Genomic DNA, 18,774 nt, shown 5'->3' with positions numbered 1-18,774 from the left:
CGAACAACCGGTTCACCTGTGATGCCCTTTAAAGGACACCTTATGTGAACTGGCGGTTTGTCAATTGAGAAAACACTCTACCGTTGTCCCAAAAACCCATTGTATCATATCTTAGTTACTGCATTATTTTGTCTGCTTTAAAAACTTATATTTAAAATTAATAGATGTATCAGACTGCATTTAATATACTACAGCAATATTAAAAGAATTCTTTTTTTTTTTTTTTTGTTTATTAGGAAAAGCATTTTAATATGTTACAGTACGAATTGAAATCTGAAAACATTTCTCTCGCTTATGTTTTTTCTAAAATGGAATCTGCACTGAATGATCTGCCAATTGATGAATATTCAGTATGTCAGAACACTCTTGATAATGTGAGTAAAAAAAATTTTAAATGTAAAGTTTGTTTTTAGAAGTTTTTTAACTAAAAATTTTAACTAAATTTTGTTTTCAGGTATTTATTAATTTTGTCAAGCAACAGTCGGATATTGGAAGTAACGAGAATGAAATTTCTCTAAGGCGCTGTCCTACTTCTTCATCTTTGAACGAAAGCTTAGATGGTAGTGAAGATGACATTGGCACTCAGATTCAAAGATCTCATGTGAGTTAATTATTTAGTGTAAAAAAAAAGTGCATAAATAAAAATCAATAAATGTAGTTGACAGATTTTTTTGAAGTTTGACTATACGATTAAAAGTTTTTGAAAGTTTTATGAAAAATTCAATTTTTAATGCTCAAAATAGACCAATATTAATATAGGTTAAGATCAAAATAATTCAGTACAGTGGACTCCCGATATAACGCGCAGATCGGGCGGAAAACAACACCCGCGTTATAAGGTGAACCGCGTTATACCGAGCGGCGCGGTGTAACATGGTTCACCTCTTTACTTTAGCAATAATGTCAAGCTTTTCTTTCACACTGTAAGCTTTTCTTTTACTCATCATGCATACAATAATTAAACACTATTCAAAATACATGCAGAAACTCAATACATACACAATTACTCAATACGCAGTAACAATAAAATGCGCTACTCACTAATGCCGCACGGACCCGTATAAACGTGTTCGAGCTTATCGCGTCGCGAATGTCGCCCGCGCTATAACAGAGTGTGCAATATAGTGAGCAGCACTATAATGAAGGTCCACTGTATTAAGTATAAAATATAAGAGAAAATTTAAGAATGAACTAGCCACTGTGGTTACTCAGCTGAATTAATCAATGCTGCACCTTGTCAACAGTGGGCAAAGTTCAAAGAATTCTAGTGTTTTTTACTTGATTAATGGTTCATCTTTAGGTGTGGACAGTTAAAAGAGGAGATTGCCAGGCAGATTTAGTTTTGTGCATCAATTGCCACTGTAATACTTTATCTTTCCCACTTATTTACACTTTCCCATTTTTCCTTACCAACACTAACGTTCCACTTTGTCATGCATACCTGAAGATAGCCATTCAACAGTGTTTATATTTCTACATGTTTTTATTAACGGTAAAAATAAATAAAAAAATGAATTCAAAAATTAAACATAAAGAGTGTAATATTATAATTTTATTAGTTTAATTTATAAAAATAATTTTTGTCTTTATAACTGCCCGATTGATACATTTGTCTTTTTTATTTTTATTTCCAGAGCCGTCTTGCATTCGTTCACATGGATGTAGAATATTGAACCGCTCATAAAGAATAAACATTTCATCTCAGAAAAAAAAAATGGAAGTATTATTTGCATCTTTAAATGTAATGCATGAATTTTATAACAGCCATAGCTTGAAAAATATAAGGACAAAATTATCGTTTCTGGTCATTATAACACTATATAATATAAAAGATTTTGTATATAATTTGTACAGTTTAGCAGACAAGAGCTTTGTTTTTTTTTGATAACACTTTTTATTCAATTTTAGTTGTGTTTTTAAAGCATTGCACATTTTTTTTTAATATATAGGACTATTAATATTGTAAAAAGTAGAATTACAAGTTTCTTTTATCGAAAGAGTAAGTTAATTTGACACATACTAGTATGATAAACAAAGTATACACACATATACATATATAATCTTAAGCTATTGATATATTTGACAAGAGATAAGTTACAGAAAGGTAATATTTTTCGTTTTTTTTCTAATTATAAAAATAACTGTCCAATAATTCAACAGATATAAACCATTCCATTATCATATCATTAAGTAGTACGTATCATGAAACAGTTTATTTAAATATATCAGATTTCATTGTTTTGGACTTTGTGATCGGTCGCAGAACCATTTTTAATTTTTCCATCTTTTGTGTATATATATTTTTAGCTAATGGTGACTTGTCCCATTTGTAAGCATATTGTAGAATAAAATCTTCCCCTCTAACTGATATTGCCGAGAGCAATCAGCTTGTGTAAATAAAACTGTTAAACTTTTCACTCTCTCTTCCTTCATTAACTATGTGGCATCTCTCCCACTCTTTCATAGATTTTTATAATTGCATGTAAAGGTGATTATCTTGTGAATTAATAAATTTACTTATATTTATTGTATTTGTGGTTATGGATTTATAAAATAAATTTAATATCAACAAGATCTACGAAATATTTTTATAAAATAATTATATAAATATATACGTTTAATTCACGATAAAAATTTTCGATCCCACGTGCACGTTCGGCTCGTTTCGCGAATCTCGGCTGGACTATAAACGTGCATAGTAGTGGGGACCGGTCTATTTACTTATTGAAGGGAACAGATTATTTGATGAATATGTAGCGAGGTCACTGTGCATTACCAAAAAGGGGTTCTTGAACTTTAAAAATATGAGGTGAAGAGCCCCAACCGAATATCTCGTATTACCTGGCCAAGGTGTATGAAACAATTTGTACTTGAATTAATTAGATGATAATTGAAAATTCTATAATACTGCATTTGCAGGTGTACGAGAACTCTAATTGTAATTCAATAATCCAAAACGTAAGATTTAATTATATGTTAATAGGTGCATTTCGGGTTAAATTACAGTAAAATGTAAGTTAACTCAATTTGTAATACAGTTGGTGTCCCAACAACAAAAGAAACAATCTGTACTTTCTTTAATCTAAACTTCTTGTAGGTTTATTAAAGAAGAAATTGAGTTTGATGTCCGAATTTTCAATTAGAACATTAATATTGACATTTAAAACAAACTCCCAAGGTTTATTTGTATTATTCTTCTGTAACGAATTAAATTACTGTTAGTTAGCCAAATTACTAATGATTAATCATAAAAATTGCAAAACTAGTCTTGCTACAATCTCCATTTTACAATGCTTACGCATCATAAAATGTTTAGTAAAACATCTTAATGGGATAATTTAGAATTACAATTAAAATTTAGTAAGTTTTGAAAGTAAAATTTAGTTTTATATCTTATTATTAATAATAATTAAAATAAATGTATGGAAATATGTAAACGTATTCAAATCTCGATTTCTCGGATGATAAATTACATTATATATCAACAACTGAATTTAAGTTATATCCATTAGAAATTATCCTGTAATATTGGTTTGCATCATTTTGAAATCTTAAACATCAATGAATGCAACACAAAGTATTATAATATTTCGAAATTATAAATGTTCGTTTATAAGAAAATTCACAGTTTTCGTTTGCTGATTGGTGTAATAAGGAAGATTGTTCTTTGTATTAGAAATAAAACAAATAATTAATACATGAAGATAACCTTAATAAATTCCTGCAAACACTTTGGTCTCCTTAATCATTTGTTAATTTAAACATTTGATAGAATTTATGGGTTGTTTACTTTCCATCTTATGTTGTATCTTCTGGTTTATGAAAAGTTTTTAAGTGTAGGATCAGTTTTGAGAACAACAAAATTACACACACAAAATTACATTTATCGAATGTGTATATAAACAATTGCGTTATATCTACAACTATTTATAATAATTGAATTACTTAACTTTATCATATTTTTAATCATGTAATTTTAGTGTCATTACTATTTTCTTATAAGATAATTTGTATACATATTAAAGTACAATAGAGTCTGTAACTTGCCAGTCAGACGTGTCGAGTAATCCGACACGCTGCCGTAGGATGGTGCGTGTGAAATTTCGTATTACCGCTTGTTGTATGCGACAGAGAAACCGATTTACAGTACAATGTGTGTACGCCGTCGGTCGCTAGTCATTTATTGACATACGCTTGGCAAAACGGTCGCAGTCCAGATTAATACAATAAACTAATATAGGAACCAAGTGCAGTTTTTGTACTTACAGTATGTACTTTCAAAATCCAGTAATTGACACCCACTGGTCCAATATATGGTCAGATTACAGAGACTTCACTGTGTATAAATGAGTATTATATGTGAAATTGGGTCTCTTCTTTAATGTAAGAAATTATCACAAAAAGAAAAGACAGTTAAGTGACTAACAAATGATTTTTGTTTGATGTAAGTTGTCAGTTAATTATGGCCAATATCAATTTAACCTGTGTAAGTAGACTTGATTTTTAATGGAAGTGATCAATATGAATACCAGCCTCTTTTGATGCATAATATTAAATAAAATGAAGACTTCTTATGCGGTATAATAGAGGATAGGATATTGATTCTGAGAGGACAATCCATAATGTGAGGCATCTATTATATCAGTACATATTCAAGATTTCTACCATAATCTTTCACCGAAGAGGTCTTTTTGTAGACTCGTTACTGTCGGACATATCAGTTTTGATTGCGGTACATCATTTATTACAAAAAATTAGCACAAGAATGCATCAAATATATAAAATTTGGAAGGGAATAATAATTGCCTCTCCGTGACTACATTGAAGTCAGTTTAAATAAGTCAAGATCGAAGTAACAACCCATGTGATCAGTTAGAATGCTGCTTGCTTCTGGTGACATAGCTCCTTATAGCCATGATCAGATTTGGCAATTGTAAGAAGCATACAATTTGTATTAAAGATTTAATGTGTTTCATCATCAGGAATCTGGTTTCTTATGCTAAAATACATGTTTTGCTATATTTTTATTTTCTAAACAATAAATCTCAATGGTTGTATAAATGTACATACACCTATCCATACAATTTAATGTTTAGAATTGTTTAATATCAATTTGTGATGTATAAACTATGTTAACAAATTATAGTTAAATTACATAAGAAATAGGTTAATTCTATACATTATTAGAAAAAAATTTATTCTTAAAATTAGATGCGCATTAGTCATCGTAGTAAAGGATCTCGTAGAATATTGTATTACTAATATATAGTAATATTGTAGCCAGAGATATTTAATACAAATGACATTTAATTTTAAGATACAACCGACAGACTGGCCATATGATATTTTCTGTTTTCTTCACATGCCTAACACTTATATAGGGCCAGTTTCTCATGAAAAGCCTTCCAGGAAGCACCCCTGTTGGAAGATCACTTATGTTCTGTGTTGTCTTATCCAATCAATTCATGTAATGCCCAGTTTCGCAGATAATGTTGTCATTATTACAAAAGCTTACTGCTTTAATTATGACAAAATTGTCATTTTCCAAAGAATGGTACAGACTTCATTTACAAAATTTCATCAGGCTATAAGGCTTTTACATTCTTTATAAAAAAATATTACATTGTTGATAGATATAACTTAGTATCTGAGAAATAATGTATCAATTAATTCGTATTCCTCGGTACAAGAGGTGATATTAGGACAAACATTGTTCGGCTGTTTTTGTTTCTCGTAATAATTTCACCTCTCCAACTAGCTCCGAATCCGGAGCTAGTTGGAGAGGTGTACCAAAAATAGATATACTGCAAGATAAAACTAGCAAAAAGTAAATGTTAAATGCCATGCCGGGAGCTGCTAACGACTTCATTCTGCTATAAATTGAGGGTGCAGGGTTGGTCCTAACTTTCTGCTCTTACAAACCACATATATCTGTTGTCCTTCAGCTTTGATTTTTATAATTATATTGGGTTAATCTGACATTTAAGTTAGTAAAATATACTCTGCGTTTCTACCACCAGATCCGAATTAATGTACGAGCATACAATAGTAGCAGGGACCTCACCCAAAAGACCCTATCTTGTGTACTTTACAAGCATTTTCTTTATCTATATAAGAAATTAGGTCAGGCCATTTCAAAAGTGTTTAACACAGCCCGGCAGACTTCAAAATTTGTGCACCGTAGGTGTATATTTAATATGCGAGCCAGTGCGCAAGTAGTAGATTGTTGTTAATACTATTGTACTATACTGTAGTAATATAGGTTGAGCAATTTTTCGCATGCTTGGTTCCAAAACTTTGCAAGAATAATTAATCATTTTGCCAGATTGAGATCATTTGATAGTAATTCAACCTTCGAAACTTTAGTTACGTGCTTTCTGTGTCACTAAAAAGCACCACGGACTTCTAGAAACACAAATTAAATGTATATTAAATGTGAACTGGTGTTTGTTTGATGCTTCTGACACACACCTTTTTTACAGCTGTGGCTTCTAAATAAAATGAGGTAAAAGTTGCACAGAATAGAGAAATCATTAACCAGTCATCTCCCGTTGTGGGTCTGGCCAAATCCACGAAGGGCCTTTTAGTGCCTACAGGATAGAAAAAGTAAAAAAAAAAATCATATCAGTTGATCGTTATATGTATAATTCTCAAATTTAACAGATGTGGATATGAAACAATAATGGATCTTTCTCAGCGGTTCTTGGTTAGTCATCGCAGTAGAATGGCAACGGATGCAATCCACTTCTCGATCGACCCGTCTAACAATTTAGTTATCAAGACACACTCACCGACTCGCCTTGTGTGTACCAGTGAATATTTGTACGTGTAATTTTTTACCGAGTAAACATTTCGCAACAGATATTTTAATTGCCAGTTTGATTTAGGGGAGGGAGGACGAGTCACAAAAGTACGTCGTCGTACAAAATGAGGAGGGAGCATTGTCTATGTGGGCTTTTTTAGTGGTATTTGTGGCATACGAATTTGCATTTGTAAACCTACTTACTTGTCACGTGAATAAACTAATACTACAGAACTTTTTAAGTTAATTTTTGGTGTCGGAAGAGGTCTGTGGACTAATGTACTGTACGTGTAATCAAACGTAAGAGGATTTGCTAAAAGTACATCATTGTACACAACAGGTAGAGAGTGGGGTTAGAAGTACACGTAGTTCAAAAACTATATTTAACTAATGGATGGCTCCAATTCTGTTTTCAAAAATTACTATTTACCAAATTAAAATGAGTTCTTAATGAACAAATCGATAGTTTTTTTAATAAATTATTTTACTTTTCTAGTCTATTCTAGCATTAATATTCATTGATACCAATTTTATATACATATATACAGTAAATATTAGGGATAGCCAAACCTCGTCACAATAGGAGCCTTTATACTATGTAACAAAAATACATCCTATATTGAAATGATGTTTTATATATAATTTTTTTAATTCTTATTCTAGTATTTATGAAACCATGCCGGTACTTATTCTGCAACTTGAACACCAACTATATAGTGTATTCACTCGGACACATGGCAAATCTCACCACTAATTTTTATTCAGTTGATTCAACTGAATACTGACAACCGAACTGAGTACCGGCACGGTTTTATATATAACCTATATTATACTCTATATATGTATAGGATCACTAATACTAGTAATAAGGGATAGGGGTCTGATACATGGGAGCCGCAATAAGGATCTACAAGAGGTGTATGCGGCTCGTGAAAACGGTCGGGTTGAAATTATTAAGTAGGACTTATTTCCATAAGTGGCAATAATTTCGGGCATTATCAAAAAACATTAAGATTGGACGATAACGAAAGTCTACGTCAAATGCTTACAGAAGTACGATCAAAATTATTGAATGTTTTAAGACTACGAGACACAAAAGATGCCATTAAAAAAGTTTGAGTTTTACAAAATATATTTCAAAAATTATAAGAGAACCTGTAAATGAAATCGAGAGTTGATTCGGGGAGTTTTCCATTCTAGAAATAAAAATTTTTGATAGATTTGACGTATTTTACTCTCTCGGCAATATAAAAATGCTGCCGTCTGTTCTAATGCATAGCCGTAAAGTCCATCGTCCCGTCGAGTAAATGCGCGAGGAAGGGGCTTCGGTTTGAAAGTCGAGAATTTAAAAATTTTTGCCGAATACCGGGAGTCTTCCGACGAGTTTGGACAGTTGGAAGTTCTAGGTATAATTAAGATATATTTTAACTGTTATTACAGATGAAAATGTCGTAACAGTCAACCTAGTTTCCTCACAGTTTATTTTGTCTTCTGCAAGTTAAATTTTTCCCTAATAAACACAAACCGGCTTCTATACTTATCTTTAAAATTTCAAGAAAATGGAGTCGACTCTACTGCATACAAAATGTTAACATGTTATTTGATGTTATCCGAAAATGTACCTGTATTGCTTACAGTGTTTACAGGCACTAAAGTTACATTTTCAGATAATGGTAAACAATGCAGTGACGTGTCGTATGTGGAAAAGTCGTTCCGTCGTACCAAGCATACCTGAAAATCAGTCGTCGAATTCTTCATCTCTAGAAAAATCATTGTCATTATTTGTACTTGCAAAACTACTTTCTGTCCCCTAGTGGCCCCAAAATCCAGGGGACGGAAGCCTGGAGACCTAACGGGCTAGATTTCGTGGGAGATTATGCAATCAACAAAGAAGATTTCCAAAAACTCTAGTTCAAAACCAGAACATCTGTGAGCAAGCAGCAATGCCATCTACCAAAAAGTGGAAACAGGGAATGTACAACTTATGTGTCTCGTATGCAATGCCATATGTATATGAGTCAGAGAAATCAAATTACCATTAAATGGATCCCATTTGATGGTTTTTAAACACTTAAAAACACAGGGTGAGGCAATTAATGAAGGAATGTGGACATTCCATGACACAACTAATGGTAGGAGTAGCAGCTCAAATTAATTTCTACTGTTTAGTTGAAAAGACAAAATTGCGCATCATTTTTGGATAGAATAGTAACAGATGATAATGATACTGTAACTTTCTGTTGGGAAGAATGTGGATTAATACGTAAGGGTGACATATGCCCGTGTGAAAATCCACCACTGCCATTATGAAGCAAAGGCATTGAAAAATGAAAATAAGGGACAAACTGCATCCTTTCTTGTTTCAATAAACGACAAGGATGGTTTGGCTAAAATTAAAGGATTTTCCTTTGAAATAAAGAATGTCTGGCACTCTAGCTCTAGTCAAAAGAATACTGCATCATGATCATGTCTATTCACACACTGCAGCAGTCCTAATACAGAAAATTAATAGCTTTGTCTACGAAATTTTGCAACCTTTCCTATTCACCAGACCCAGTTTCTAGTGATTGACATCTTTTTTGTTCCAAATTTAAGCAAAAAAAAATAATAAAAGGATCAAACTGGTTGTCTTCATTCATTCCGTAGAGTTTTCTATTGTATCTTTTTGAATATTTTTCTCAATCTTCTCCATAGTCTCTTCCCTTCGTCTTTGTTCATGTTTCCAATTCGGTCTCATCTGTGCTTATTTCAGTGTTCCTTATTTTATCTAGCCTTGTAACTCCTACTATTTTCCTCAAAATGGTCATTTCCTACTGTCTTCCATGATTTTATATTATACATCATTACTGGTACTGTTTTACAAATGATTTCTATATAATATTATTCAAAGGACAGCCCTGCAGCTCCAGTTTGGAGTGCAGGCATTGCCCTGCACACTCCCTTCTGGGAGTTTTTCTGTGTAAAGTCCAGTACTTCGAGACAGTATTAAAAAATTTTGTAATTTTCCTTAATCCCTCTAAAGATTTTTGGATCCTCTATTGATTATTCAAGCATCCTGCTCATTTTGCTGCTTTGTCTGTTCTGGTACTTCACATTGTAATTTACTCTTCTATTTAATTAGCATACCAAAATCAAATTGGCAAAGAAAACTGCATAAAATTTATATCAATGGTGATTTGACAAAATAGCCAGATTTATGAGCGTAGTCATTTCAAAACTATTATTAAATACTACCAATTCATAATGATTTAACTACCGGTAATACAATAGCCCCTTGTTATATCACTATTTTTTTTAAGCTTCCAAACATGTAGAAGTGCTTTAGCCGATAGATATGTCACGCTAATATATCCAATATATTGCTCATTTGGTTTGTCTTCCTCCATATGCAATATACAAGGAGCTACTGTACTTATAATAATCAAATTTCCCATTTACTAATGCTTTATCAATGACACATAATTACAATTTTTCAAAACTCTTTTACATTAAATCACTATCAGGAGGTACTGGTAATTATGATGATCCATCTGGTATGAGTAATAGAGTAATACAAAGTCATAAGTGAAGAGAATCATATGAATCAACAAGGATATTTGCAATCATAATGTTATATTGCGATATTGTAGAATTTATAACAAGGTTTTTATTAAACTATGTATACTGATGAGTAATGCACTTATCTACTATACACAATATGATTCATCAATATAGATAATTTAGAATGTTTTAGATTTATTCTGTATATTCTGACTTTGTCAGAGAAGCAGTTTGGATTTTAAAGTTATTCTGTATTCAGTCTGTAGTGTTTTTCATTGTATGCAATATATAAACATTGCATACAATAAATTGTGTGTAACATTTGTCTCACTGTATGCATGTTGGTGAATACAAATCATGCCATTTGTTTACTGTATAAATTTGTAAGCATACAAAATTAAAATTCTCTAACTATAATAATCAATCAATCATGTCCCTCTATGCAGGTTGACCATTTATACTTTCCTTACGCAAGCTCTTTGGTTTTTTATCTCTTAAAAGATGCAAAAATTTAGTTATTTCTTCAATCGTTCAATATAAATAATTCTTTTAAGTATCTAGAATTATCCAGTTTAATTTTTGCTAATAACAACTAAAATTGTTATTTATGACAATCGATTTGTGTTTAAAAATATCTGGAATTACAAAATTAATTTAATTTATGAGTGATAAGAACCTGTAGACAATTGCTCATGAGCTTTGGAAACTTTGATATTCAGTAAAATCTGCTTATTGTTATTAGTGTCCCAATTACATAGGTATATATAACTTTGCTTATTTGGTATTATCTTCAAGTAAATGAGCATTTTTAAGCTGTTTTTTGCACTGTCAATCTCAATATTTAGCTGATCATCAGTATTAACTAGTACTTTAAATGTTGAATGTTCATTGCTTGCAATATAGTTTAAATTGCTAACATTTCTTCAAACATATGCTAACTCGGTGTTTTCCAATCTGCAGGGTGCACAGCTTTTACCAAATTGTTCGTATTAAAAAAAATGTTGAAAAAATAAATCGGCAAAATGGTTGCCTAATTCGCCACCCTCGTCTAAACGACTCCGGTACGAATGCTAAAAATCCATCCGCGCTCTTGCCGAAACGTCTCTACGAGTCGGGCCCCGGCAAATGATATTCTTTATTTAATAAGGTATATTGTTTTGTAGGCCATTAAATAAATTATAAGGATGGTATTTATAAAAAATTGTTACAAAAACTGAAGGGGTGCAGCATTTTTTTCCCAAAAAAGAGGGGGACAGAAGTATAGAAAGTTTGGAAACCACCGTGCTAGCTTATTATAGGGAGTACTTGTATCCGACACATTCTGGCAATAAAACTGAAATTTCCACTATGGTCTTATTAATGGAGGAGGAGGTTATGTTATCAATACAAGAGAGTCACAAAGCAATTACAAGAATTCTGCTGTACTACTATCTTTTCTGGGAAATGTCTGTTAGTACTGTACATTATCTAACAATAGAAGCAATTCTTATTTCTGTAGAAGCCAAATAAAAATATAAGGGTTTGTGACAGGACTATACACAATGTATTGTTGAATATTTAGTAAAAAAAACATGCCTAACTTCATTTTGCTTATGCAATTAAAATGAACTGTTTCAGAGTATCATTAAATCAGTGAAGAAAATGATTGTTACAATATACACGAATTCAAAAAAGCAGCCTAATATATTGTCATTTTGACTGAATAATTTAGAAATGAGAACTGTTTAATCAAACAAAATAGTCTATTCTTAGTTATCCGAAACATTACTCGGATATTCTATCGAAAAATGAAGGTTGTAACAATTGAGATATTTCAAAATAATTTTTAAAAGTTATTTCAATTGTTTTTCACTTGTCTATTGTTAAATCATGAATAAGATAGCAAATTCTTTTTTTGATTAAACAGCATGACGACAAACACTGGCTAAATTCGTATAGAAAATACATTCGAGGGAGGGAAAAGTTCTAAACAATACATCTTTAACAATGGATTTAACTATAGTGGCTTGTTCGACTAAATACCCAAATGTAATACTGTAAATACAATCGGTCCAGATTTTCGAGATATTTTAAAAATTAAAAACATGTTACAGTTGTTGAATAATTTATATAAGAAAGAAGCTATTAAATTTGAATTTTTTGGAATATAGTTATTAAACTTTGGCTACTTTTAATGGAGATCGGGAAAGCTAAGAATTCTCTCGCTTTCTCTGCTCGGACAATTTTACGGCAAGTGTAGAAACGTGCTTAGAAATTTACCACATTTAACATTTTCTATATGTATTTGTATATTTATACTTTAAGAGTTTAATACTTTATTTCCTCTTTTGCACAACAAACTCTTGACATCTTGACAGTCTGATTACAGTTGTATACTATATATACATAAAAACGAGGCCAAATAAAAATGGCCAGTGTTTAAATACAGTACATTTATAAAATAACATAGAAACTTTAGAAACGTGTTTTGTAAAAAATGGACAACTAGTATGGGAATTGCTAAACTGAAGGAAGAGAATAAAAGAATGCAGCAGTATTTACATAAATATTAAAAAGCAACTAAGTTTTTTTTCTATGTTTAGACTGGATCTGAATACGGGTGTTTTTCGGAATCTGGTGCGGTTTATTCTCCCAGACAGACGGTTCTGACGAGTGCTTCGGAGACGACGTACGGATCACAGTTGGACGAGGGCCTCCTGTCTTCTAGGTAGCCCATTTTTTCGTCTGCCACCTGTCGCGGGATGCGTATGCTCGCTCCTCTGTTGGCAATTCCCGCGGAGAAATCGTGAATGCTCGACGTTTCGTGTTTGCCCGTGAGACGACGTTCGTTGTCTTTTCCTTGTTTTGGATCGTAGGCCATGATGTGGCGTTTGTGGTTTATTCTGAGTTTTTCAATTGCATCTTCAATTGCTCTTTAAGTAGAAAACAAGAAGTTATCTTGTAAGTTGACATTATATTTTTTATTGAAATTCTTTTTAAAAACCTGTACACATAAGCTTACTTTATTCCATTTTCTTCTCTCATAGCTTGAGTGCTGAAATTGGTGTGATTACCTGCACCGTTCCAGTCGCCGGGAATGGGTTTGGGATCGAGAGAGACGACGACGTTGAATTCTTCCGCAACTCTGTGAAGGAGAAACCTGGCCATCCATAAATCATCGCCAATACTTATACCTTCGCAAGGTCCAACTTGAAATTCCCACTGAAAAATCCAGAAACTATTATTACGTACCTCGACAATAAACACCCGAGCAAGTTATATATTAAATTTATACCTGAGCGGGCATAACTTCTGCATTTGTTCCGGCTATGTTAATACCAGCATAGAGACATGCTCGATAATGAGCTTCTACAACTTCTCTTCCATAAACCTTGTTAGTTCCGACACCACAATAGTATGGTCCTGTAAGCATTACGAGCCATTTTAGAAAATGTACGTACGATCGGTCACTTATTTTTGACGGAAACGTTTACCTTGAGGTCCGGGATAACCGTTCTTGGGCCAACCGAGAGGATAGTTATCGGAATCGAGCAGAGTGTATTCTTGCTCCATACCAAACCACGGATGCTGATCTTTAACTTGGTTCATTGCTTCGAGACACGTTTTTCTATGGTTGGAATCTAGAAAAAAAAGGAAGACGACGAAAGGCATTAATTATATGAAATTTAAACCCGAACGGAGGAGGCGGGAAAAACGAATACCTGTAGGTTTACGGTTATACTTATATGTCTCGCACAACACCAATTTGTTGTTTCCCCTGCGGAAAGGATCGTTGTACAGCGCCACGGGATGCAGGTACACGTCGGCGTTGGAACCTTCCGCCTGGTAACAGCTGGAACCGTCGTAATTCCAGATCGGTAATTCTGCGGAACGTGACGATAATTAGCCACCCGAACGGACGACCGAACTCGCCGGCGCATCCGGTCGTCCGTACGTTACCTTTAGGATCTTTCGGTACGAAGTTGACGGTCTTCGTCTTGGCTCTCAGGTTCTCTCCGGTGCCATCAATCCACACGTACATGCACTGGACTTTATCCTCGGGCTGAGGTAAATCGAGATATTTCTGAAGGGCTTTTCTATCGACTGCCATCATGTAGTTGTTGTTACCTGCAATAAACAAAGACATTCTGAGAGAAGAGAGAGATGAATTCAAATAAACAAATCTGAGAAAAATCGATCATCTCAGGTTCTAAAAATGGAAACGAGCAATCCAGGAATATATTTATGAGAAGAGAAATTGGGACATGAATCAATTAACATGTAAATAGTCAAGAGTATAGCAACAGGCAAGATGCCAAGAACCCTCTTCCACACGTGAACGAAAAAAAAAATGTTAATTTCAAATTCAAAATTCAAAAAAACGTGTTAATTTCTCCATTGAATAAAACGATGCAAACTCACCTGATTCCCGGTTCGATGGCTTTAAATAATTTACTTTTAGACACAGTTAGCTGTGATAGAGAACGAACGTCGTAAACCCTTTTGTTCATATAGATCCTTTCCCTTGACAAGCGCGCAGAGATTGTCCCTTGTTCGCGGATATCCTTTTTATTATCTACTTCGTCCACGTGATCACTCGCTTCTCATTGGTCCGTCGTCCACGTCATCCTCCACTTTCGTTACGCTATTGGTCGATTGGCATTTAACATGCTTCGCTCCTGTTTCCATGCCAATACGTGCAATTTTGATATCGAAAGTAATGTCGAGTTGCCAACTTTATTTTTTTATTTATTTATTTTTTTCGTTTGGTGATAGAGACGATCGATCGGGATTCTTTAATATTTTTTTGTGTAATAAATAAGAGGGTGATAAATAGTAACGATTTTAAAATTTAAAAAAACGATAGATTTTCTAGAAGATATTCTAGAAAAAAAAGAAATCTAGTTTTTTTTTTTAAGCGACGTTTAACGCCCTCTTACGATCGATCGATTCGCTGCCATAAACGTACTTTAATAGCGTTTTATGGATCTATATTCTGTCTTCGTGTCGTTCTTCTGCCAGGTCATTGTTAAGGTTGAAGATGAGTAAACGAAGTTCGTCCCAGATACTATTGCAGGAATGAGAATCTAGAAACCGTCTTACGTCAGACGCGACTACATCAAAATGGCCGAATTTCCCGATTTATTTAATTATTTTCGAGTACACAAAAATTCGGGAAAATGGAGCTTAATTACCACTCCGAAATCGATATTTTTAAGTATTAACGTCACGTTTATAGAGAAATCTGTACTGTCAAAAACATGTTTACACCACGATCGCCATTGATTTTAGAGAGAAGGGAAAGAGAGGGAAGGAAAAAAAAAGGTGCCTTAACCGATGACGCAATCCTTTAACGTATTAACGTCATCCATAAAGCACAGAACCGATTTTCGTTCGATCGATATCGGTATCGGGGAAGAAAGGGAAAAAAACACTCGCTGTTTCTTTCGATAAGAAATGCACGTTCTGTGACGACACCCAAGGACGTTCAATTTACTAAATTATGTTTTAAGTTTTGACAGCTGGTAGCGTTCATTAAACACTCTACCAGTTATCATTAACGTAACGTTAATAGACATAAATAAAAAAACATACATATATATATATATATGGGCTTACACCGACTGGCAACACGTAAGAATTAGTAACTGGCGAGTGTAACAAACAAACAAACAAATAAAATATATTTTAAATTTTACTCGAAATACTAAAATTCCGAACGTCATCGTTTGTGTGACGTCGAGAGGTGACGTCACACAACCGAACGTTTCCACTTACCGAATACGTTTCCGCTGAAATGGAAGAGGCGCGAGGCTTGTCCGCATTTAGCAAGTTTTGACTTGATTGCGGGTGTTTTTACTCGTACCTCGATGCAGAAAATGTTGAACAGGGACGACGCTACTCTACCATTCATGACTACTAAAGATGAGAGTTTGTGTACGGCAACAAACCCTGGCTCTACATCTTGGTTTCCCGGTCGAAATTTTGGTTACGGGCCATAAGGTTTATTTTTAGATAAACCAATGCAATTATACTTAAACTGCAAGAGGTGATTTCGGTAAACAAAAGGTTAGATTTCGTGCTGTGGTATAAGGCCGTGTCCGCCGTAAATGCCCGTTTGTATAAATATCGTATCCTCTCTCCCCCCTTCCTCCTGTTTCTACAGGATTAAGTTAATTTTGAATTCTGGTATTCGAGCCAATCGTTTGCCAAAATTTTCGAGTAAATATATTCTTTTTTTAATTTCGTATCCGAAAAACTATTGGGTAAACTTTTCTGGATAAATTCCCGATTGACTAAATCGGTAAGGCCGGATAATTAATTTCTACGAAAAGAACCCCCCCTCCCTCTGCTTACGTCAATTCGACGTCAGCGGAAATAGCGCAACCGTCCGATGTCGTATTGACACTATCTGTTGCTTCCGGTTTATATTAGCTAACTCGAGATTGATGATGATAAACAGTGATTGATCTCCCTCCCATAACCATACTTAAAATCCTTCTCCGGCGAAGAATATAAGACTTATTTTTTAAAATTTAAAATCAACCAATCGTTTCGATAGACGAGTTACGTATTAAACTAACAACAACGTGATTCGTCAGTTTAAAAAACGTCACGCGAAAACAATAGCACCGTTTTTAAGACACTTAAAAATCATTTTTACGTTTAAAATCTAGCGTCTTCAGTTTTTTTAACGCGATTTTAACTTTAAAATATGCGATTTTATCATTTTATTTACACGGCCAACCTCTACTCAAGGGTGGAATTTATAAACTAACGCTCGGATTTTACATAAAACAGAATAAAAGAGGACGAGACCTTAACCTATATATATATATAATATATGTTTTTTTTATTATTATTTTTCATTATTTTCGTAAAAATTATTCAAATGGAGGGCCTAGTATAACTTAAGACGATATAAAAGTGTAATTTGCGAATGTATTCGACCTACCTGAATTATGAATTCTCACCAAAACATACACAGACTGGGAGTGAATGCAATCTTTTATCCTGTCTTTATAGCTTATTTGTCGTCACGTGGCCGAATGATAGTTTACGTCACACTTATACGTCCTTGGAATTATACTATCTGTCTGGTGAAAACATGTAATTTCTATCTACATAGAAAAATATACACACATATATATATTTTTCTTAATCCTTTCTCGCGCAGTTTGATTGCATGTAATTGCATTGTATATTCGTTGGGCCTCTTATTTTATAATCCTTATTATTTTTTTTAATAAACTTAATAATACGGGGTATTTTGACCGATTCTAAATTCACCCCATTCTAATTTTTAAAAGGGATAATGATATAACAGTTAAATATCCTATGACGCAATAATTAACCGTGTTATTTTAATTATTGCGTCATCAAAATTGTTTGTGTGTTAATCTGTTTCCGTTCGTGTTTTATTTTGAATTTGACGTCAGATTTTTCAAATTTTACGATTTTTTTTGCTGCGTTGCAGTACACGTGTACTGCAAGGGAGGTATGAAAGCAGGTGTTTCAACAATAGTTTGCATTGTTTAACTTCTACGAAATGGAAAAATAATTATTAAAATTAATTCGAATTTTACAAAAGTTTATCAATACAAAATGGACGTTTATCATCGTCCCCTTTATTGATTACTTTTTTATCGTTAGTGTAAGCGCTGTATGGCGCTTTAACACTAGAATTAGGTTTGTTGTGGCCCTAAGCTGGAAGGTATACAAGGTCCTTTTCTCTACCAAATAATACGGTAAGGCCCTAAGCTATTTTAAAGGCCCTTCCCTCCACCAGATAATAATACACGTAAAATGTGAGGCCCTAAACTGTAGACACGTAACGCAAGGCTTTAAGCTGCAGCTTGCTCAACATATGTGCGAAATTCGGCCTTAAAGGTGCTAAACAATAGGAAAAACACAGTTCACGAAGTGTCTAAAATTTCTAAACTTTCCACGTATCTAAACATTCCAAATTTTTTAAAAAAGTATGACGTCAATACACATCATCCCGGATAACATATCGGCAACTGTATTGATAAACACATAACACAGAATGTATTACAGAACGTTTAAAAAGTATGTAGAGTCCCCAAAACCACCTTTGAACTGTGTCGATCTTGTGATTGCGATTAAAAGCGTACGGATGTTTGTTTACCCACTCGAAAACTGCCGATACGATATCCTACAGGCAATGGCGATCACGTGATCGAAAGGATAATGTCGAAGTAGCTCGTGCGGGTTATCCTCTCTTCCCCCCGCTTTCCATGTCCTTGTTTCGAATCTCGCATCGATAGAAGGCATCATTACCATTGTCAATAAGGATATCCAGGGATGTACCGGTGTATAAAATAATTACACTTCCTGGTGTATTAGACGTGCATTCACAAAGCAAGGACGGATACGGTCATAATTACACGTAGTTTATATTGTTATAAAATAATAATAATGTGGAATTTTAT

The 18,774-nt window shown here is 33.5% G+C and overlaps 2 protein-coding genes across 4 annotated transcripts in view; one reads left to right on the top strand and one right to left on the bottom strand.

Moving 5' to 3' along the window:
- Positions 1–2,531, top strand: part of LOC136979641 (ATP-binding cassette sub-family A member 2-like) — a 57,981-nt gene extending 55,450 nt beyond the window's left edge. The window contains exons 48-50 of the mRNA XM_067275659.1: positions 237–374; positions 455–601; positions 1,635–2,531. Coding sequence (XP_067131760.1) covers positions 237–374; positions 455–601; positions 1,635–1,673 — 324 coding nt within the window. The 3' untranslated portion in view covers positions 1,674–2,531. The remainder of the gene's footprint in view (positions 1–236; positions 375–454; positions 602–1,634) is intronic.
- Positions 2,532–12,623: 10,092 nt separating this feature from the next.
- Positions 12,624–17,423, bottom strand: Gs2 (glutamine synthetase 2). Of its 3 annotated transcripts, none has more exons than XM_067275658.1 (7): positions 17,277–17,423; positions 14,282–14,449; positions 14,044–14,205; positions 13,816–13,962; positions 13,617–13,744; positions 13,344–13,543; positions 12,624–13,254 (listed from the first exon to the last, which is right to left on the bottom strand). In XM_067275658.1, exons 2-7 carry the CDS (start codon positions 14,433–14,435, stop codon positions 12,966–12,968), a joined length of 1,080 nt encoding a protein of 359 aa, XP_067131759.1. In that variant the 5' UTR covers positions 14,436–14,449; positions 17,277–17,423; the 3' UTR covers positions 12,624–12,965. The 3 variants fall into 3 exon arrangements, with proteins under 3 accessions (XP_067131759.1, XP_067131757.1, XP_067131758.1); XM_067275656.1 differs by lacking the exon at positions 17,277–17,423 and adding an exon at positions 16,100–16,250; XM_067275657.1 differs by lacking the exon at positions 17,277–17,423 and adding an exon at positions 14,744–14,898.
- Between the last annotated feature and the right edge of the window lie 1,351 nt (positions 17,424–18,774).

Source organism: Centruroides vittatus, unplaced genomic scaffold, assembly GCF_030686945.1.
Source record: "Centruroides vittatus isolate TY-2023 unplaced genomic scaffold, ASM3068694v2 contig_630, whole genome shotgun sequence".
NCBI classification, from domain to species: domain Eukaryota; kingdom Metazoa; phylum Arthropoda; class Arachnida; order Scorpiones; family Buthidae; genus Centruroides; species Centruroides vittatus.
Note: the sequence above shows the minus strand (reverse complement) of the source record. Positions and strands in the feature narration are given on the sequence as shown.

Coding starts and splice junctions, on each gene's coding strand:
- Gs2 (XM_067275656.1), bottom strand. CDS start 16,235: ATGAATGGTAGAGTAGCGTCGTCCCTGTTCAACATTTTCTGCATCGAG. Junction 13,544..13,616: donor CAGAAGTTATGCCCGCTCAG/GTATAAATTTAA, acceptor TGGATTTTTCAG/TGGGAATTTCAAGTTGGACC. Junction 13,255..13,343: donor AGAGAAGAAAATGGAATAAA/GTAAGCTTATGT, acceptor TTCTACTTAAAG/AGCAATTGAAGATGCAATTG.